The 21,611-nt window shown below is 54.2% G+C and overlaps 6 protein-coding genes across 6 annotated transcripts; 5 read left to right on the forward strand and 1 right to left on the reverse strand.

Annotated features, from left to right (window-relative positions):
• Window positions 1–228: 228 nt before the first annotated feature.
• BDP81DRAFT_428925 (Noc2p family protein) lies at window positions 229–2,926 on the forward strand. The gene has a single exon (XM_060590470.1). The coding sequence runs from the start codon at window positions 283–285 to the stop codon at window positions 2,665–2,667; it is 2,385 nt and encodes a 794-aa protein (XP_060444645.1). The 5' UTR covers window positions 229–282; the 3' UTR covers window positions 2,668–2,926.
• Window positions 2,927–3,042: 116 nt separating this feature from the next.
• BDP81DRAFT_428926 (YSIRK family gram-positive signal peptide) lies at window positions 3,043–6,121 on the forward strand. Its single transcript, XM_060590471.1, has one exon. The coding sequence runs from the start codon at window positions 3,355–3,357 to the stop codon at window positions 5,971–5,973; it is 2,619 nt and encodes an 872-aa protein (XP_060444646.1). The 5' UTR covers window positions 3,043–3,354; the 3' UTR covers window positions 5,974–6,121.
• A 4,837-nt stretch (window positions 6,122–10,958) lies between these two features.
• On the forward strand, window positions 10,959–11,978 carry BDP81DRAFT_394688 (uncharacterized protein; the record flags this gene model as incomplete). Its single annotated transcript, XM_060587994.1, has 1 exon — window positions 10,959–11,978. One exon carries the CDS (start codon window positions 10,959–10,961, stop codon window positions 11,976–11,978), a length of 1,020 nt encoding a protein of 339 aa, XP_060444647.1.
• Window positions 11,979–12,696: 718 nt separating this feature from the next.
• On the reverse strand, window positions 12,697–14,477 carry BDP81DRAFT_349716 (Bromodomain-containing protein). Its single transcript, XM_060586183.1, has 3 exons — window positions 14,451–14,477; window positions 14,268–14,389; window positions 12,697–14,152 (listed from the first exon to the last, which is right to left on the reverse strand). The coding sequence occupies exons 1-3, from the start codon at window positions 14,461–14,463 to the stop codon at window positions 13,106–13,108; spliced, it is 1,182 nt and encodes a 393-aa protein (XP_060444648.1). The 5' UTR covers window positions 14,464–14,477; the 3' UTR covers window positions 12,697–13,105.
• Window positions 14,478–14,726: 249 nt separating this feature from the next.
• BDP81DRAFT_375248 (DNA repair exonuclease rad1) lies at window positions 14,727–16,372 on the forward strand (the record flags this gene model as incomplete). Its single annotated transcript, XM_060586712.1, has 5 exons — window positions 14,727–15,008; window positions 15,064–15,118; window positions 15,175–15,214; window positions 15,372–15,532; window positions 15,562–16,372. The coding sequence occupies exons 1-5, from the start codon at window positions 14,870–14,872 to the stop codon at window positions 16,370–16,372; spliced, it is 1,206 nt and encodes a 401-aa protein (XP_060444649.1). The 5' UTR covers window positions 14,727–14,869.
• A 1,118-nt stretch (window positions 16,373–17,490) lies between these two features.
• BDP81DRAFT_32857 (uncharacterized protein) lies at window positions 17,491–18,163 on the forward strand. The gene has a single exon (XM_060585229.1). The coding sequence runs from the start codon at window positions 17,624–17,626 to the stop codon at window positions 17,987–17,989; it is 366 nt and encodes a 121-aa protein (XP_060444650.1). The 5' UTR covers window positions 17,491–17,623; the 3' UTR covers window positions 17,990–18,163.
• Window positions 18,164–21,611: the final 3,448 nt, after the last annotated feature.

Here is a 21,611-nt window from a genome sequence, read left to right on the forward strand (position 1 = left end):
TGTAGCAGAGCCACAGCCAAGGACGTAAGACATGGGTGTGGTGGTTCCCACGCCCAAGGTACAACGTGGGGCAAACCTTCGAGGACCAGCGCCAAAGGGGGCTTAGCGTGCTTTTCTGATAAGATAAGCGTTCAGAAAAAATTTGGACGGGCGCCGTGCAATTGCTGCCATTGAGAAAGTCTCGAAGTTCCCGCGTCCACTTCCCATAGTCCCTGCAGCCAAAACTTCTTTTTTTACCCCCCCAACACAGGACCGAATACCCCCCCGGCTCCATACTTCATCATGGGTTCCCAGAAGAAGAACCTCAAGGCGACCAAGAAGTTTGAAAAGACCAAGCTCAAGGGCGTTTTGGATAAGAGGAAGGAGACGGCAAAGATCAAGCAGCGCCACCAGGTCAAGGCCAAGAAGGCGACCAAGAAGACCAAGGATTCCGAATTCTTCAAGAATGACGAGGCCGCCGCCAAGGCAAAGGCCAATGGCCACAAGAAGGATACCAAGGTCAGCGCCATGAGTGTGGACGACTTCTTCCAGGGCGGCTTCGAGGATATCATCGACAAGAATGCGACAAAGAAGCTCGGCAAGCGGAAGCGCGATGCGCCCGCCAAGAAGGCCGAGGAAGAAGACTCTGAAGAGGGCAGCGGGTCGGAATTCTCCGTCGAGGAGGAGCCCATTGGAAGCGATAGCGAAGACGGCGAGGGTGACGACGACGACGACGAGAACCTCGGCATGACCAAGGAGGCCATGGACAAGCTCGCTCAAAACGACCCCGAATTCTACAAGTTCCTCAAGGACAACGACCCGGAAGCCCTCGACTTTGACGAGAATGCCGACCTCGCTGAAGTGGACGAGCTCAGCGCCGGCAGCGACCAGTCCGACGAGGAGGAAGAGGAGGAACAACCGAAGAAGAAGCGCAAGAAGGCTTCCAAGAAGGCCGAGGTCGAGGAGGTGGTCGCCGCGGATAATGAGCTCACGCGCGAGATGGTGGGCAAGTGGAAGAAGCTTCTCGCGGAGAAGCAGAGCTTGCGTGCTGCCCGTCAGGTTGTCCTGGCTTTCCGCTGCGCCGCGCATCTCAACGAGGACGATGCCGACGACTCGACCCCGCAGAGATACACCGTCTCCAGCCCCGAGGTCTTCCACGACATCTTGATCGTTGCCTTGAAGCAAATACCTGAGATCATCTCACACCACTTGCCCATCAAGGAGTCTGCGTCTGGCAAGATCTACGTGCCTACCGACTCGAAGAAGTTCCACACCCTGTCCATCATGATCAAGACCTTCACTGCGTCCATCATCCATCTTCTCGGCACACTGTCCGACGATGCTACTCTTAAGCTCACCATCGGCTCATTAGAGCCTCTCGTTCCCTACCTCATGTCCTTCCGCAAGCTTCTCAAGGCTCTTATCAAGACTGTTGTCAACTACTGGGCCAGACCGGCCAGCTCAGAAACAACAAAGATCACCTCTTTCCTTGTCCTGCGGAAAATGGTTGTCATCGGTGACAAGGGCCTTCGCGAGACCGTGCTCAAGACGGTGTACCAGGGACTCGTCTCCGGTTGCAGGACAACAAACGCCAACACCATCCAGGGCATCAACTTGTTGAAGAACTCCGCTGCTGAGCTTTGGGGCATCGACCAAAACGTCGGTTACACGACTGCCTTCACCTTCATCCGCCAACTCGCCATCCACCTCAGAAATAGCATTGTCAAGAAGGAGAAGGACGCCCACAAGATCATCTACAACTGGCAATACACCCACTCGCTCGACTTCTGGTCATGCGTGCTCTCGGAGCACTGCAGCCCCCTCAAGGAGGCGGAGACTGGCAAGGAGGGTCAGCTCAAGCTCCTGATCTACCCCCTTGTGCAAGTTACTCTGGGAGCGATGCGTCTCATCCCCTCGCCGACGTTCTTCCCCCTGCGTTTCCACTTGATCCGCTCCATCCTCCGTCTCTCCCGCGCAACCAACACCTACATTCCCCTCGCCTCAGCTCTGATTGAGGTTCTTGAGTCCGCCGACATGAGACGGTTCCCGAAGGCCTCGTCCATCAAGCCCCTCGACTTCCACGTTGCCTACAAGGCGCCCAAGTCGTATCTCCGCACCCGCGTCTACCAGGACGGCGTCGCCGAGCAGGTCGTCGAGCTCTTCAGCGAGTACTTCACCATCTGGTGCAAGAACATTGCCTTCCCCGAGTTCACCCTGCCGGTCCTTATCCAGCTGAAGCGCTGGCTCAAGGGAGCGCGCAAGATCAAGACCGGTAACAAGAACAACAAGGTCATCTCGCAGATCGTGCTGCTGGTACAGAAGCTCGAGACCAACGCCAAGTTCATCGAGGAGAAGCGTGCCAAGGTGGAGTTCGCGCCCAAGGATCGCGCGCAGGTGGATGCCTTCCTGCGCGATTTCGAGTGGGAGAAGACGCCGCTCGGCGCGTACGTTGTCGTGCAGCGCAAGATTAGAGAACAGAAGGCCAAGGCGCTCGAGGACGCGAGGAAAGAGGACGAGAAGAAGCGCAAGGAGGAGGAGAAGGATGCGCTCGCAGAGAACGCCGCGGACGACGACTCTGAGGAGGAATATGCTGACGAGTTGATGGACGACAAGGCTGAGGATGACGATGAGGTTGACGAGGATGAGGAGGAGGAAGATGAAGACGACGATATGGAGGACGATGAGTAGAGATGCGGCTATCGAGGAAGATTTGAGATACAGAAGTGTTTTTACGGCGTAATCCAGATACGCTGGTGTTAGGTTATATCATGGAGGCATTTGCAAATAATCCCGGAGGCTTGTAGCCCTCAAATCTAGCGTCCTCATTGCACCACTGCGTCTCATACGTATTTTTACTGTATATGATCATGTCTCACATCCTTGGCCATCGCAGGATCAGGCTGAGAGAAGTGCTTGCTTACGAGCCGTTTCCAGACGAAATATACACCCCGGGGCATTTACACATGGAACATGCAAGGATGGAGACTGGAGAATTAGCACGGACCGAATACTGAGACCGCCCTTTGCTGGGGAAGGATTGGGGGCTTACATCAACACCTAAACTTCGGTAGGATGCATTGTCTGTAGGGAATCTCTGTGCGGCGACACAGGCTGCTGACAGTCCCTGTTGATCTTTCCAGTAAACGTCTGCCTAACTCCAGATCAACACCTAATTCACACCCTCGGCTCACTTCGAGTAACTTCAACTACATCAACTACATCTCTTCATACGTGTCCTTGGTTTTACATCTTTTCCGCCTCTCAACCCGACTCAATACTTCTCTCCAAATTGTGATTTGATCCCAGACCATCTCTCTAATCCGGTCACCCGCATTCACAAGTCTCTCATTGGATGCGGTGAGCCATTCCGCAATCATGGCTCCCCTGGCCGCAGACCCCCGCCAGCTCGTGGTGGTGCTCAACCCGGCCCGCCGCAAAGCGTTCTACACCCTCCTCTTCGACATCACGGGCTACATGCGCTCGCAGCTCGAGCTCAAAGACGGCGACCAAACAGCTGACTCGGGCGGCAATCCGGCCTCGCCGTCACTCCAGGACAGGAACGCCCCGCTCTTCGTCCCGGATGCCAGCCAGAGCGGCAGCGGACGTAGCAGCAGCCCTAGTCACCCGGACCGCGGCGGTTCCGGCGTGCACAGCGCTCAGCTGCGGGCTCTGAGGAGGGCGGCGCTGAAGCACTTTGACGGGTGGCGGAAGGAGGTTCTGGAAAAGGTCAAGGAAATTGTCTCGGTTAGGGACGATGATAAGATCCTCGAAGCCAGGAAGAAGCGCTTGGACGAGCAAGAGAAGCTGCAAGCCGAGTCTCCCGGTGTCGGTGAGGATTTGATCAACTTTGGAGATGCCACTCAGCCTTCTTCTTCGTCGGCGGCGAACAAGGCCGATGAGGAGGTTGCTGCACTGCAGGAGCATTATCATCCCATCCCGAGCCGATTTACTACGATTCCAGCGAATGATAGGAAAGAGGTGCTGAGCTGCCTCCTGGTCCTCGTCTTGTCTACTGGTATCTACTCAGCACACTCTAGAGTCTTGGCCCTTTACCTCACGTCTGCGTTCGGTCTGCCGCTCTCAGCCCTCATCGCTGAGGAGACGGAAATCGCAAAGTCTCTGGTTGAATCCGCGACTTCTTCCGAGGGTCAAAAGGCCAGCATGTCCGCCGAGGCCGAGGCCGCAAAGCGACGGCAGGAGAACCAGAAGAGCCGCTTCTGGAAAGTCGGTCTGGCTTCCGTGGCGGGGGCCGCAGTCATCGGTATCACGGGTGGTCTCGCGGCGCCGGTGGTCGCCGGCGCAATCGGCGGCATCATGGGAAGTGTCGGACTCGGAGGTGTGGCGAGCTTTCTCGGAATCTTTTGGATGAATGGTGCCCTTGTCGGGACTCTATTCGGTGCCTTCGGGGCCAAGATGACGGGCGAGATGATGGACACCTACGCCAAGGAGGTTGAGGATTTCCGTTTCCTCCCGCTCAAGGACGAATGGGGCAAGGACTATAAACGCGCTGACCCCGATGGGAAGCAGAATGCCCGCCTGCGCGTGACGATTGGCATCAATGGCTGGCTCAACGACGAAGGCGACGTGACGAAGCCGTGGCGCAGCTTGGGCGACGAGTCTGAGGTCTTTGCCTTGCGCTACGAGATGAAGTCGCTCCTCGCCCTCGGCGCCGAGCTCGAGGGTCTTGTCTCGTCGTACGCTTGGAACTATGTCAAGATTGAGATCCTCAAGCGCACCGTCTTGGCTTCCCTCTGGGCCGCTCTGTGGCCTGCCTATCTCATCAGCGCCGCTTCCAAGATTGACAACCCCTTTAATTTGGCCCGCAACCGTTCAGACAAGGCTGGCCGCGTGCTTGCTGACGCTCTCATCGCCAAGGTCCAGGGAGAAAGACCCGTGACGCTGGTCGGATATTCACTCGGTGCCCGCGTCATCTACTCGTGTCTGCGATCACTTGCCGAGCGTCAAGCTTTCGGGCTCGTCGATACCGTGGTGCTCATCGGTGCCCCTGTGCCGTCCAACCGGGAACACTGGCAGGTCCTTCGGTCCGTGGTCTCGGGTCGCATCGTTAACGTATACTCGGAGACGGACTACATTCTCGGATTCCTGTACCGCACTACCTCCCTCCAGCTAGGCATTGCAGGCCTTCAGGAAGTCAAGAACATCGAGCGAGTCGAGAATCTGAACCTCAGCGCGGAAGTCAGTGGGCACCTCCGCTACCCGAGCTTGATCGCCAAGATTCTCACAAGGTGCGGCTTCCCCAATGTAAAAGGTGGCGAGGGCGTAATAGAAAAAGACGAAGACCTCGATATCAAGATCACGGATGAGGAGGCGGGTTCGCAAATGGGCGAGCTTATCCAGCTCGAGGCCCAGCCTGATCCAGAGTCGGAGCCGCAGCCGATCAGGTCCAAGCAGACTGCGAGGTTTCCGAACGAGCTGCGGCACCCGTTGCATCCCGTCCCGCCTGAACAGAAGAAGAAGAAGAATCCGAACAGGGACAAGGTCTCTAGATCTGGTGGCGCAGCTGTTTCTGGATCTTTCGATCCTTTGGGAGGTGGCGGTGGTGACCCCTTGAACTTGGCAAGTCTTGGGCAGGCGAAGCAGGGACCGCGCTCGCCTCACCACGAGGAGCTCCGCAGTCTAGGCTCCCCACCTCCCGAGGAACAAGAGTCGCGAAGCTCTCAGCCTGCTGATCCTCTGAATCTCAGTGCTCTGGGAGCAAAGAACGAAAGCGCAGCTCCCACTGCTGCCGGAAAGGATGCCAGTCAGCCTACCAAGGAGCCGGAACTTCCTCCCAGGCCTTCTGCTATCCACTCATTCCAGAGTGATGGTGCTATAGACTCACACCATCGTCTGGAACTGCCAATCAGGCCCAAGACCTTTCCCGTCCCTGTCCAGGAAGAGGAGGACGATAGCGACGACGAGAGCTTAAAGGGAATTCAGTTGGTTGACAATGAAGACATGACGAGTTACTCGGAGCCCCTGAGAGCCGATTAGACTAGATGTAGTGCAGAGACAATGCGCTAAATTGGCCGTTTACTAGGAATACAGTACTTCTTAAGCCAAGATATTCTGATTTCACACACTAGTCTTCTAAATGCAAGTACTTCGACGGGGATTCTACTGCTTTTAGGTATTAATGTCCCATGCGTATCTACAGAGCTTTGCCAGAACGGTTATCCTATCTGGCCAGGGTTGTAAATGTAAGCAAGCCACTGAAGACGGCTCGCTCTGAAAGAGTCCTCCTCACGTGTACCGAGTGTTGTCTATTTAAATCCACTCTCCGCGCACGGAATGATGCCTCCTCTTCAGCAGCCTCCAGCTCGTTGAGGTCGTCGGCAATTAAGTGCGGCTTGAACTCCCAGCCCGGTAGTTGATCCCTGTTGGATGGCTCAAGATGACCTGCAGTATCATCATCCCACCAACCCAACCACAAGGAACATTTCTGCGGCACATTTCAGGTAGGAACCGTTCGTTACTGTTCGTCGTCGCCTTTGTACTCTGAAATGAAGCATCCAGAGAAGATGGGCGACAGTCTCCGGCCAGCATTGATAACACGTCGCTTTCGATGTGGATAAGATCAGCAGAACTGCGGGAGTCTGCAAAGCGGCTACTCCTTGTCCTCTCACCCGAGGCTTGCTCTGCAATGACGAGAGATATTCTGAGGTTGGGTCTGCCTTGGCTGGAAGAAGTGTTGAGGAATCGGTCCTTCGCTATATATAGCCTCTTCAGAGTTCTAAAGAGAAAGAGAAAGAGAGAGCGGTCCAATCTCTGGGATCTTGAGCATCTTTCTAGATTTAGTATCCTATCTATTATGATGAATAACCCAATCGCGTCAAACCCTCAAGATCTTTGCGAAGCCTGAAGCATCCATCGCGTATAGTGTAGGCTGCACTTATTGGGATAGCACTGAGTAGGGAATTTTGTTGAGGTCGAAGGTGTCGATGTTTAGTCTTCCCTCATCACTGTCCGACTCCCCCTTCATTCCCAGCTCCTATAAACCATAGTAGTTCTCCACCTCCTATCAGAACTGTTTTGCTCTCATCTCAAATAACTATTTAACATGAATCTATTGTTCTCTTGAATGTGTCAGTACTGCATAGAATGGTTATCAGAACTAGGCATGGAATTCAAAGGTACAGTCATTTCCAACAGTGTCTGGCTCGGTACCTTGACCTCCTACGCCCTCAAGTTCTGTTCTTTGTTAGGTTTATGTGATCGTTGCTAGCTAATCAGCCTCGATCACGAAGACACGTTACGGGCTGGAATCGCTGATTTTCCGTATCGTTTATCAAGTCATCTCATAGCAAATACGCTGGCAAGAAGCCACCTAGCCTGCATTAACCCATTATCCGTCACATGTTGATGCCTCACTGGCAGATTGCAATCTTATCTCAAGCAGCAGACGTAGATGCGCTGTTCATACTTCGAGAGAAGTGAAACGCAAGCCAGTTGAGAAAGCTGTCTAGCCTTCAGTCCCCCCTTATTCATTAGATTTCATGGATGTGTATGCTTGAACTGCATCGGCCGTAAAATTGATTGGGTTGTGCTCAGTTACTCAAAATATCAGGCAATCCAACACTTGATTGATCATGTCATGAATGATAGCATGTCAATGTCTTTCCTTCATCGTCTTGACGTGTACATGTTCACGAGCATGACGATGATCATCAATCTGGGGACCTCGGTGCTTAGCAGGCCGCATGATGTTATGGCAGACGCCGGCCCATTGAACATATTCAACTTGATTTAGACTCTTGACCCAGCAGGAGGCAGAGGTTGTCTTCGAGTGATATTGCCTTTGCTATGTAAGGCTGAGTTAAATTGACTAGTCAGCCAGCCACAGCCATGATGACCTTACACAGGCACAACGTGCCATGTTCAAAAGCGTAAGCCCTGTCACGTCTGAGGCAAAACTTGCATTGAAGAGCTTACGGTTCGCGGCCGACGAAGTTAAGATGGAGAGGCCGGCACATTGGCGATCACGAGGCCTACCAGCCATTCCATTGGGTTCTGCTTTCCAGTGATCGTCTGCTGTTCCCCCGCTCAAAGTTCCGACGAAGCTACCTTACGCAACAAGACATGTGTGGGGCAGGATTGGAAGCATTCCACAACGAAGGGATCTGCCAAATGCCACGGCAGTACCGTTGTGGGTGTAGTGATTGTAGGTTTGTGCTTGAACCAAGGCCACTTGAGACTAATGGGCCCCTGGTGGTGCTGAGTTATGGGATTCTTCTGGGTCTTGTATCGGTCTGGTATTGTGTAAAGTTACCTCTCGCTGACGAGGTTTAGACGGACCCGAAAATAATTATTTGCGACGAAAATCTCCGCCGAAAAGCGGCAACCCGTTCGGAGATGTAGCGTCATGCATCCTTCGGGAGTGACATGCAGCCGAACGGGACCCGCTCCACGGTACGGTTTTTGACGGAGATAACATGATGCAGATATCCATCGAGTCGAGAATTAGGAGGGCAGCTATGCCTTTTTTCTTGCTGCACCGAGCAGATTGAGGTCCAAGCCTTGGGGGTCGTTGAAGAAGAAGAATGGAACCAGTGAGATTGCGGATGGCTGTGGACGGGGCGAAGGAGAAGATTTTGGCCTGAATGCATGAAGCGGAGGCAGGGAAGGGCGGGATGACCGCAGGGATGGGAGGCTTTGAGTATGTGATTGGCTGCGATGAAAAGGACCCCTGTTCCTGAGACGGTAGGGGACGGCTTGTAAGGCGGCTGTTGGGTTGTGTAGTCGAGGCGGTCAGTCGAGGTCAGATGAGCCCATGGCCGGAGGGGTTTGCGGCCATAGGGCAAGCGGTATTACAAGGAGGCTGATAGGAAGTTCAAAGTGCGTTGGCCGTCGCGAAATGGAAGTGTGTGTTTGCGAAGGACAACCGAAGAAGCGCGCCGTTGGCTCGGGTTCCTCCTGTGTCAGGTCCAGCAGGTCTTAGTCGAGGTCTCAATCTGACCTTTGGTGGCCTCAATCCTTGTAGGATGCTGTGATGCGGCGAGGGTTTTGTGAGAGAGGGGAAGTGATGAAGCCTACCTTACCTTGAGAAGCAGAGGAGCAACCTTCGTCGGTCGCTAAAGCATAGGCACCCATGATGTCCGGGTTCGCCATTTCGGTCCGTCATGTTGCGGTTTCCTGGACTGAGCGACAAAGTTGGCTCGATGAGGATGTCATAGGCCAAGGATTGTCGCTCAAGCGTGTGATGGAAATGACTCGGGCGCCCCCTGTGCGACAGGTGCTGACTTTTGACAGACCCAGAGAGGCAGAGGGGCCTATTTGCCTTGTTTTGACTCCCCAAGTCCAAATTCCACCACCTTTGTTACCGAGTCACCGAGTATCGGTAGGGAAAGCGACAGCGTGAAACTTGGGAGAGGCAGGACCGGTTGCGAGAAAACGAGGCACCCACCATCCCAACGGCGGAATCGAGGTCGACGATCGCGTGTTCCAGGCCCTGCACGACCAATGGACTCTTTCAAGCTGTAGAGCGAATCAGTGACCGTTGTTGTACTGTAGTAGTCACTGGTAGTGCAGTTTGCTCCGGTATGTTCAGTCCGAAGAAGGAAATATACCTTGGCTTACCCGTGGTTGGGTGGAGGTACCTCGAGGGAAGCGGCGGGAGGAAAGATACCTTTAGGGGTCCAAGTACCGGGCGCGGCAGCGACAGAGAGAAGTGCGGGGCTCTTTTTTTTTTATACCTCAAAGTCCGCGAATTGGCCCGACATATTGACATGTATGATTTGGGACGGGGACCTTGCAAGACTCAACCTCAAGAATGTCTGAGGGTATCCGTAACTTGATCTCAAAAAAGTCAATCATAGGAAGCTGCCAGCCATAAAAGGTGCGTGCGTGCAGACAGTTCCTTCCCTGAGCTACCATTTCGGGTTATGTACGTGAGAATACGGCAAGGTGCCTTGCGGTAAGGTAGGCACGCACGCACGGTGGGAAGGCGCTACCAACCATGAGGCGTAGCATATGAAGCAGGCACCAAATATTTAGCACGGTCCAGTAATATCAAGAGATGGGAACTCTCGAGAAATGGAAGGTGCTGGTCGCTTGTTTTTCTTGAAGGATGGGAAGGAGATGATGGGTGGTGCCTCCTGTGTTATTTTTGTCAGCCAAGGCATTCCCCGTCCAGTCCCTTTTTTTTTTTTTTTCTCCTTGGGATACTCCAACCGCAGTCGCCGCAGTCGCCGCTGCACTCACTCTATGTACCCGGAGAAAGGGCACCACCATCTCAGTTAATAATTAAGGTCGGGGTACCTACTCTGTACGCATACCTACCTACCTTACTCTGGGCCTTACGTACTTCGTCTTTGTACCTCCTTCTGAAGGAGCCCGCGCCCGAATCCCCGTCCCACGTCCATGTCCCACCCGACAGGGCCCACGATCAAATATCCACACCCTATACCTGGATTCCCCATCACAACTCACCAACGCTCACGCAACACGCCCTCGCCTCGCCTCGCCCTCCCACCCTACCCGCCTCTCGCCGCTGACTTCCGACTTCTTCCCGTTTACACTCTCCCATGTTCACGATTTCCTCTCTTCTTCGACTGCCCCTCGTTGAACAAGAAAAAATCGGCCTCTACCCTCCACACGAACACGACAACTTACGTTGAAGCGCAGACCGCTTCACCTTTCAAACTCCCTTCTTCGGACGACACAGCGACAGATCGGCCCCTAGCTCCTTCCCGAACCCCCCCTCTCTCCCTGGCCGTGACGTACGATTCAATAAATCGGTCGACCAAAAATTTGACGACTCCTCTCCGCCAACTTGACGAAGACGCCTCGACTTCTTCTACGGCCGCTATCAGTGCCCACCATACATAGACAACTTGTGAGCGGACCAACAGCACGATACAGAGGCTGCGTTCCCAACGCCTGTCCTCCTGGTTGCGGGCTGCTACAAATATCCCATCCGATTGCACGCCTGTTGCGCCAAATTCAGCTACAGATTCCACCCTTCTCAGCCGATACCGAAAATGAAGGGCCGCCCCATCGACCAGCTCGTTTACGAGCACATGTTTCCCAAGCCTCGCGCAAGCGATCCTCAGAACTTCCATGCTCTCCTGCAGCGCAGCCTGATTCTGGAGGTTCGTCAAGAGGTCCACTCCTTCTACGGCCATCTCGACACCCAAGAAGCCAAGTACCCGGGCTTGGATTACTGCAACCCTATCCATCGTATCCGTCTGAGTCGTTGGACCTGGCACCGCCGCTTATTCCGAGCGTTTGATAATCTCCGTCTGACCCCCAACGAGATTGCGGGTCTGACCAAGTGGGAGGGCACACGATGGGCCAAGGAGCGCTATGAGAAGGAGCAAGGCATCTCCATCAGAGACACCGCGGGAGATGGCTTCCCTGACTGGATTGAGCCAGAGGACCGTCCAGCGGCCCCGGTTCGAAACCCTCGATCAAGGTCTGTGGATATGGACGATGCCACTGACCCTGGAGACGAGGACATGGACGGCGAAGAGAGTGAAGAGGAACTTGAGAGCGTCGGTGTTGCTCTGAATCAGCGATTGAGAGAGGGGGCAGCACGACGAGAGGCCGGAGACATGTCCACCGTCTTGGACGAGGAATGGGAGCAGTGGCTGAAGAACGTCATTGAGAATGGCGAGCTGCCATATCTCTCAAACGACGACATCTCGCCATCGAGAGCCGATGCGGCAGCCGTTGCAGTTGTGCCGCAAGCACTCTTCCCCCCTCGCATGCTGAGCGCTGCCCGCGCTGGTCAGTGGCAAGACATACCCGACTTCCTTCACGACATTATCCGCCGTACTCTTGAGAACCAGAACGCCAGCAGTGGCGAGGAGACTGCAGCACCTCCCCGCTTGCCCTCTATCTCAAGTCGCAATGCGGTGCGCGAACGAAGAGGCACTGACGAACATCACATTGGCGGAATCACGAACTGGAGACGTACATATTCGGATCTGCGACTCCCTGTCGGCGACAGCGCAGCTAGCCCAAATTTGCAGAGGACGGCACAGGCACCCGGCGCCTAGGAAGTTTCGGCGCCTGAACTCTCCTCTCGTGGGCCTGAGACATTTGTTGACCGACCGCATGTGATCAGCGCGGAAGAGCTGTCTCGAACTGTGCATGAAATCATGGTGCCGAGCAGACGCCCACCGACCATAGACCGACCGATCATAGACCCGCTCACCGGCGAGTTCGATGTCGATGCCTACCATGCTGAATTCGTGGGACCTTGGCCACCGAGTTACCCATACACCGACCCAGGCACTTGGAGCGCAATGTGGAACTGGGCCCCGTTGTCATCCTTAGAAGATCTGCGATTTCCGTAGTCTCGACTCTCGGCAACGGGTGTGACGCGCCATTTCCACAAGTGCCTCGACCCGCATCTCCAGTCGAAGAGGCGATTTCTCAGTCTGATTCTACTTTCTTACTAGAGTTTCTTGAGTTTTTGGGCAAAGGGAGGATCGCTCTATTGGAGCGACAGCTTTACTACACATCACTCGGTTATTCCCCCATATGGCGTTGGAAGGATTGCTCTTATGTTTCTGTGGGATTTGCAAGGGATTGGATGAGCGAGCACAAGAGCTTACGAGGAAACGAGAACTCTCTGCATTTCGAGGCCCGCATCCAACGAGGCCGTATGTATCTAACTAAGAGCCCTTAGTTATAAAAGTGCTAATTTTGGCGATAACCCTGAGCAACTTTTTATTTGTGCAACGTGTCGTGTCAACAAACGTGTCATGCTCGTGAAGACAAATCAAATGCAATTTTAGGTGCGACTTTTGGTAAAATATCTCAATTCAGTCGTTGGCTTGATAACAGCCTCGCGGCGTCCCCCCCAAACGCCACGACCAGACCCGACTAGAAGCACCCTGCTGGTAATCTTCCTGAAAGCTCTATCCGATAGTACCTTATCAAATAGAGAAATTACAGTCGCCACCCAACGCCAACTAACTCCTTAAAGCTTCAAAACCCACTCAACCCGATGTTTTCTTTTTCGTTGCACTTACTTCGTGACCAACCAAGCCTACGACACACGACGCACCCTATGCGACCGCCGCCTCAACCCCCCCGAAGGAGTATCGGTAACCTTTGGAGTTTCCTGCGGCGGCGTTTCCTTTCTTGGATCGCCCTTCTCGGGTCTCATCGAGCCCTTCTACGGCTCGAGGTGAGACCATTCGGGGATGGCCTTGATCTGCTGCCACATGTATTTCTCCAGCTTATTGGCGCTCTTCGCATATGGCGTAGATTCGTTATTGTACTTGCGACAGTTGTCGAAGACGAGCTTAGCATCCCGGATAAAGTCCTCTGGCGTGGCGTACTGATCTGCTTCGAGCTTGGTCTCCATCGTACTAAGATCCATGGGTTCCTTGATAACTTCGTAGTAGTCGGCGACATCGTCCTTGTTGACGGGCACGAGGAAGGGCCAGGCGGACTGGTGGTTCTGCAGGTCGTTGAGGAGGTGGAGAAGCTGGTTGTAGTTGGGTCCATGGCGGGGCTGGCGGGCGAGCTCGTCCATATCGGGGGACCAGCCTGATGCCCGGATGGCGCTGATGCTGAGCGGGTCAATTGGCTTTGCACCAGACTTCCATTCCTTTGGCGGAGCGTGAACGATGTGCGATTTCGAGTAGGCGCGAATCTTGGCCTGGACGCACTCCTTTTGCTTCAAGAGCATGCGACCCATTTCGAGATATCTGATGCGGGGCAGCATTGAACACTGCATAATCGTACCGCCCTCGTAATCCTTGATGTATCCCATCCATACACTCTTATCTAGCGTGATCTCTTTGGTGAAACCTTGTTTCTTGAAGTATCCGATGGCGTAGTTATCAGCGTACGTGAGGAAGTGCATTACGTCGCTCGTTGCCTTGACGTAGTCCTTTAAATGGGACATGAGATGCGCTCCGTATCCCTTAACCTGCTGGTCAGAACTAATGGCGCAGAAGACGATTTCGGCGAACTGACGGCCCTTGAAGGGACGGTAGGTGATGCCGCCGACGACCTCGAGGGGCTTCTTGACGATCGCGATGGACAAGTGGGTCCGGTCGTAGACGAGTCGCGCGATGTAGTCTTTCGGCATCTTGGGGAGCTGTTTTTGGAAAATGCATTTTAGACCGGTGAGGATGATGAGGGATTCGCGCTCGTTATCGTTGTTGACTACCCGGAACTCGATCTCGCCGGTGCGCTCTTCGATGACGGCGGGCTGTCGCAAGTCGTGGTCAGCTTCAGCGGGTCCGAGTGGAGGACGCGCATGGAGAGCGCGTAGCGAGCATCAACTGCGCGATGGTCGCGACGCAGCTTTGGAGAGTAGAACTCACCTTTTCAGGGAAGGGGATGGGCTTCATCGCCGGCTTCTTTTCTGGTTCGGCCGACTCATTGTGCTTGACCCGTTTATTCGCGATCGGGGAGGACGGCTCCTCCTCAGCCTTGCGCTTCGTGGCTGCGGCGCGATGTTAGTCCGTGTCTGAAGTCATATGATGAATAACGGCCATGCGACTTACTCTCTTCCTTCATCTTGACCTCGATCGCGAGCCTTCGCAGGCCTATTTCGATGAACCTTGTCGATGAATGATGTCGAAGTGGTGCCTGGGCGGTTGATGACATGCCGCGCTAGGCTCTGCCGTTTCTCCGTTGCCGGATGGCGCCAAGTGGGTCGATGCACAAGGGGAAAGTGGGATAGAGCTAAGCCCTTTCTGGTTCAGGCCACAATTCACGGTGGGACCCTTTGGAGCTCAGAACACGTTTGGGGGAAGCTACAACCCGCGCTTCATGATCTTCCATTGACAGCACTTTCCGGATACATCTGGAGATTCACGATTCTGTGCAAGCCTTGTTCAACGGTCCGGACCACCTTTTGCGACATCGACGCAAACGACTCAGATATAACAGAACAATCAATTGTCTTCTCCTCGATCAGCAGATGGACTCCTCGTTGCTTGAGGTCTGGCAAGCTGCTGCTAGCACGCCGTTCCAACCCGCCGTCGCCAAGGATTCCCAATTCTTCATTGCGTTCCTTCTTCTCCTCATTGGTGTTGCTATCACTGGTTTCTTTGCTTTTAGTAAGCTCCACTCGAAAACCTCCATTCGAAATCCATCGCCTAATTTTCAATACAGACCGGTCCTTCATCAACATCCCAGCGCTTGGCGTGCCTGCCTCAGCAGCAATTGCGTAAGCCAGACGGCCTCCGTTCCCCAGTCGAGGCCCTGTACTAATAATGACTCTAGATTCGGCACGGTTTACATGTTCTGCGCGGTCGGAGTCTACGTCTAAGATACCCCAAGAAGCTTTTCGAGTCGGCGGCGACCTTGTACTTTAGAAACAACCAAGAACTTCCATTTCACCAATCTCTCCATATCGGGTGACCTTCCACATATACAGATCTGCAGCATCAGTAGAAGTTATGGCAGCTGCTCTTCCCCAGCCCAGTGCGGTACCGCAGCCGCTGTTCCGTGCTGTGGCGAGCTCGACGAGACCGCTGTATCAGTTACTGAGGACCATCAGCTTCTCCAATAAGGTCCATGTTCAACTCCAGGAAGATGGCATCAGGTTCGCCGCGGATCTATCTAGGGTCATGCAAGGCAAGTTTGACGACCGATGTTGGTTGTGGGCAGGATGACTGACCATCGTCTAGGTACTGCCTTCCTCGACAAGAAGCTCTTTACGTCGTACTCTCTGAACCTTGCAGATGACGAGCCCTTGCCCAACTTTCAAATTACTCTCCCAGCACTTCTCGAGACGCTTCAAATTTTCGGCGCAGTGGACGTTGCAACACGCACGCAAAAGGCCGAGCAAGACCCGTACCGCAGCAATCTCCGCAACTACCGACCAGATGCGTTTAGTAACCAAACTCTGGGGATTGGCGGGACTTGCAGCCTGGTATATACCGAAGAGGGCGGCCAATTCAACATTATCATTGAGGAAAGCGGGGTCAAAACTACCGCCAGCCTCACAACCTATCTGCCGGAAATCCCAGAGGAGATACCCTTTGACCGGGAGAACCTGTCTTTCAAAATCATTATGCAGGCGCGCTACCTTCTTGACGCCTTGGCCGAGCTGGCACCTACCGGCCCCAGCCGCCTAACCATATCGGCCTCGAAGAACCAACCCTACCTTTCCCTTTCCGGTGCCGGCGACCTGGGGTCTTCCACCGTGGACTTCGCCAAAGGCCGCGAGCTACTGGAGACCTTTTCAATCCAGGACCGATGGACCCAGACCTACAAATTCGATCTGATTAAGTCTTCGAGCGAGGCGATGAGGATCGCTAGCAAAATTAGCTTCCGCGGCGACGCCCAGGGCGTTCTGAGCTTGCAATTCATGGTTGAGGTAGAGGGCGGCGGAGTCAGCTTTTTGGACTTCCGGTTTGTGCCATTCATCACGCACGAGGACGATGAGGACGAAGAGGGACAGGATGAGGATGAGTAATACAAGGCAACATGGTGCTCTATCTACCTTAGCTTAGTACGCAGATGAATGATAATGGAACTTCCTCAGGGCTACCGGCATCGCACCGAGTTCGAGTTTTCCGTTGCTATCTCTGGCTTTTCGCATACCTTCCGCTTGCGTCAACTTTGACAATAGACCGTGCTGCATTCCCGAGGCTAGGGCGAACAATGTGCGGCGCTAGCCTTTCCTTGAAGAATTTGGCTCCCAGTCCGCATATACGCCGTGTGCGCCTCCCTTGAGAATGACAGCTCGGCTGTTGACCCACGGTCTTCACGCCGGCCTGGTGCCTCCAGCATCGATCGTGGGAGCTTTGTGGCTCTTGACTCCGGCAGAGGCAGCAGGTGGCCTGTCCTGTGGACAGCTGTGGATGTGATGGGCACTTCAGAGAATATGACGCGCTCGGTGTCCAGTGGACGTCCATTCCTCGCGGAGCATTCCAGCCATTGGTCAAGCCACCGTGGAGCTGGGCAGCGAGAACTGACAAGACTGATTCCCAGCAGGCCGGGGCTTACACAATGGGCTGGCCGAGGCAGGAATGTGGCCGTGAGGAATTTGTTCGCAAACGGCAAGGGCGTTGACGGGGCGTTGCGACGGACTTGTTGATGTCTCAGTCGGGCTGAGGTATGCGCAGAGGCTGCGCGGGCTGCGCGGAGGGTATGCGTGGGCATATTGGCTGGAATCTTTGTCGTTCCTGAGCCCATCATGGGCGTTGTCAGTGTGTGTGTGTGTGTGTGTGTTGACAGCCAGCGGCCACTTTTTGCCCACGTCGCCCTCCCCGCTCTCCTCTTCCCACCCGGTAGATATATCTCTCGTCCGCTTGCGGAAGCATCCTGCTCCGCCTCTACGATTTGCGGACGTACCATCGCGAACCGGTCCTGAACTAAAGTATCCTATCCTTCAACTTGTGGTGGTTATAGCTCCATCTTATTTTTTCCTGCTGCGCTTTTTCTCGACTTTCCTTTGAACGCCTCTCGAAAATCCCACATCCTATCCGGCTCCCGATCTATCGTGTCCATCTGACAGTTCGATTCACGTCCCGCGTGGCTCCTCTTTTGTCCAGCATCGACAAAGTCAGACTCATCTCTTTGCTCTCGTGTCTTTAAAACCTCGTGGTCCATCCCGTCCATCCATCTCGATCTCCTTTCTCAGCATCGCAACGCTCTCAACGCCTTTCCAACAATCAACATTCAAACAATAGTCCTTGTCGACTACTATCTCCCAAAACCTTCAATGAACACCCCTGGATCCTTCGGAATTGTCGATTACTCATTCCCAATGTGGTCCAAGAAGCACGTCGGTTCCTGGCTCGATGCCTTCAAGCCCGGCCGCCGCTCCTCCACCTCTTCCTCCTCTACTGCTTCGTCATCGGCCCCGTCCTCGCCTCGGTCCGCCACCTTCTCCTTGTCCTCGCGCATTGGTTCCAACAGCCGAAGCGGCTCCTTGGCCTCTATAACGTCAATGGGCACCATGGAGGAGCAGGAGTCTCTCATGGGCGACCAGCCGAAGCGGGCCGCTTATGTGCCTCGCCACGCGGCCAAGTCGTATATGAAGACGACTACCTCCAAGGAGATTCGCAAGCAAAGCGAGATCATGTGAAGAGCTCAGCTTTGATACTCAATCATTTCAAAAACAAAACACCAAAAACTACAACACTCGATACCCGGAAAGTCACCATTCTTCGACTCAGCCTGCTCCAAGAGGCACCAAATAGTCAGACTATGACGACCAAAGAAGAGTCCATTGAGATGGCAGACTACACCACCTGACTACCATCTTCTTCCCTTGAGTCAAAACAACATTATTTACTCATATGTTCCTATTTCGAATTGATTATCGACGCATTTCCATGCAGTCATCAATCAACGGCGCTTGCTCGCTTTTTGCCACTTGGCAAGGATAGAAGTTATGGGCGGTTGGGAGACGTCCAGGAATAGGCTCACGAAATGAGCCTATATTCTCTTTTGTACAAGGAAATCATCACCTACCAGAAAAAAAGGCCAACCCAAGGGCCGCAGAATCGGGATGAAGTAGAAGGATGGGATGCTGGCGACGCAACATCGCGCGCAACTAATAGCAAGATTAGACTCGGCAGCCTGAGCCAATCAGATTAATATCAATACCTTGACATCAACACCTTTCAATGTGACTCTCTCCCTTTCCCGTGCTTACATATCACCGTCTACAATAATTCAACTCAGTGCCAGACTTGGAAGCGGCTCGCGAATCCGACGCTGACCGGCCGAAAAGACGAGGGTCTAATTGGAACCGTACCTTTAATTGGCAATGGGAAAAGCAGGCCTGTTACCCGCCGCTGCCGACCTCGTCGTGCCTCGCGCGCGTCGATCTGTAATATTGTACGTGCGTATAGAGTCCCCACCCTTAAGAATTGTTCTATTACTTCTATTGCGGACCTTTTCTCGGCAGGATCGGACCTAGGAGGGTACCCAAAGACTAGAGGGCGTCCTGAGCTGCTGAACTGCGAGCATAATCGACTGATGTCAAGTTGGGGCTTTGTGCGCGATTACGTCCGTACGGACTCTGGGGCACTCCGCGGGCACCGTACTGGACAGAACAGGATGTGAGGATCAAGGGAAACCCATGGAAGATACGGACGGACGGCAGACAATAGATATGGGGTCACCAAAGGGGTGGAACATGGGGCCAGTAAATCACCGAGACCGACAGCTTTTCTACATGAAATAGAAAAAAAGACTCGAGAAGGAAAAAAGCAAGGCTGCCTCGAGAAAGTTGGAGAGAACGAACCACGATGTCTCAGCTCGTTGCTGTAATCCGAACAGCGAACCTCGAGGGGCAATGTAATGCGGGCGGGCGGGCGGCAGGGGGATTCAGAGGGACAGGGGGGGGGGGTGATTTTGCAGAAGCTGCTGGCCCAAGGTGCCATTCGTGAGGTTGAAAATAGAACGGCTAGCCTTCTAAGGCTGTCTTGTCTTGGCCGTGGCCTGGTAGAGTTTAGGTGTATTACTCGGTTCCTGACTCTCAACGGCCTCGTCGGCATGGCCAATCAAGGCCTTTTCCCAAGAAGCGAAGTCAAAAGTGAATAATTGACTAGGCAGAGTCGTCGAGGGCTGGAATTGTGCGGGAATCGCGTCAGGTGGGACTGAGAGGGGAAATAGCAGAGATCGAGACGAGACATGGGTTGTTCAGTGGCCTTGAAATCGGTAGAAGAAAAGAGCAAACGTTTTCTTTGTTTGAAGCCGTGGTGCTGGTTGGTTGGCGAGAGTGGAAAATGGGCAGTAGGCTCGCCTGATTCTTCTCACAACAGTCGAGTTTCCAACGAGGATGTTGGGGATTCAAGACCAACGGTGACAGCCCTCCGCAACCTTTACGGGCCCCCAAACCGACTTGCTAGTTCAGGGCACAAATATGGGAATCCTGCAAGGGCCAGGAAGGTTAATGGTGTCTCTGTGCCTCTGTCTCTGTCTGTGCTTGTGACTTTGTGTTGGTGTTTACCAGCATGTCAAGATCCAGAAAGAGAGAGAGAGAGCAGGGCGCCCTGGCAAGTTCAACTCAGTTTAGATGTCAGCTGGCGGGCAACTGTGGGGGCACCTTACCTTAAGAGCGGCCGCTAACAGCCCATGCCCAACTTATCCGCAACGCATCTGAACCTTCGCAACCACGCAACTTAGCCACCACACATCAGCTGCTGGGCACTGGGCGGGCGGTATCGAACACGAACCCTTTGCTTCTTTATCACCGCCTTGGCCGACGAGCCGGCCAACCAACAGCGGTACATCATGTACGATGGACGTCACCGGTCGATATTCTGCTTGCCCGTTTACGGCCGCCGGGGAAGGGGAAGGAGGGAAAGACTACGAGAAGCAGTCTTCCGGCCCCCTTCGTCAGCTTGGTCACGCCCGCTTGGCTTGTCTGACTAACAAACGGTGAAGGGAAGACTATGCAGAGCGCAGACTCGAGGACATCCACATATCCCCATCTCAGCCTGTGATGGGTGAAGATTCTCCACCTGTCCTTCGAACGCATGCTGTTTCTGAAACAAGCCCCTCTCAGTACTCATCCATTCCCACATTGCGTCAGCGGGAATACGCAGGAGAACGTGGTCCGGGGGCCAATGTCTCCTTTTTTCCAAGTTCCGAGTCGTATCCCCCGGCAGTATCGATTCGCGTCCTACCCCTCGTTTGGTACTAGAGGCTCTGCATCTCCTCGACCTGCGTCCGGTGGATGCGGGTAATGCCGAATGATTGACACTGGCAAGCCTGGGGATTGCCTCGCCCCGTCAGTTTCCTGTCTGGATTGCTCGGGTTCAGGGCCTCTCAATGAGGGACCGATTTCCGGCAGCTTGTTCTCGAGGGCTGGCGCTGCCCGCACCAACCTAGAAGATACGGGAATAGTCACCCATTGGAAGCAGCGAGTTGCTGCTGTCTCAACTGCGGTCAAGCAAGTGCTTACCGCTCGGTGAGAGTGAGGTGAGACTCGGCACTTGAGAATCCCCATTTGGAAGATCGTCGTCGGTCAGCAGTTCGTTGGCAACCGCCGGCTTTTCGTTCTCGAGATCGCGGCATCGCCAGTCAATCCCAGCTCCAGCTCCCCCAGGCGAGCAGGGCACGGCCCGGTTCCATGGCTCTCCCCTGGGAGCGAGCTGTCACCGTTTCGACGTTTTCCGCTGGCAATATGTCGTGCTCTCTGGGCACCAGCCGTCTTCTTTGTCAGGACGCTGAACAGCTTGCGATTTCTCCTGCTTTGGAGCTCTCGCAAAACCCTCAGTCGTGGCTGGCAGGTCGGTGCCAGGGTGACGGGCCGGATTAGATCCAACTGGTTGCTCCTCTCTGCACGTCGCCGCCCGCGTCGTCGTACGGCGAGGACTTTTATCGAGTTGCATCTCGCTCTAGAATGCAGCTGACCGATGGTTTGTCGTTTAGTACGCCGGCCAGCTCCAATAGTAAGATGGAGCGAATCCTGCCGAATCCCGCGCTCTGCGCCGGCCACGATGTTCCATATTGTCTCGATGGCTTCGCTGTCAATTTGATCACTTCATAAGGCTGACTGCACGATGCTTGAGGGAATTGGGGGGAGAAACATGGAAGACAAGATTGTAGAGGGCGACAAGGTGTTCCAAACATAACAGCAAAGCAATATGGATTCATCTGTTCGCAACAATCACATCTCCCATGCTGGAAGGGCCGGCGATGAACAGATGCGCGATGCCACCCTCCCTTTGGGACCGCCTACCACCCCAAGA

This window comes from Colletotrichum phormii, assembly GCF_030913505.1.
Source record: "Colletotrichum phormii strain CBS 102054 chromosome Unknown BDP81scaffold_11, whole genome shotgun sequence".
NCBI classification, from domain to species: domain Eukaryota; kingdom Fungi; phylum Ascomycota; class Sordariomycetes; order Glomerellales; family Glomerellaceae; genus Colletotrichum; species Colletotrichum phormii.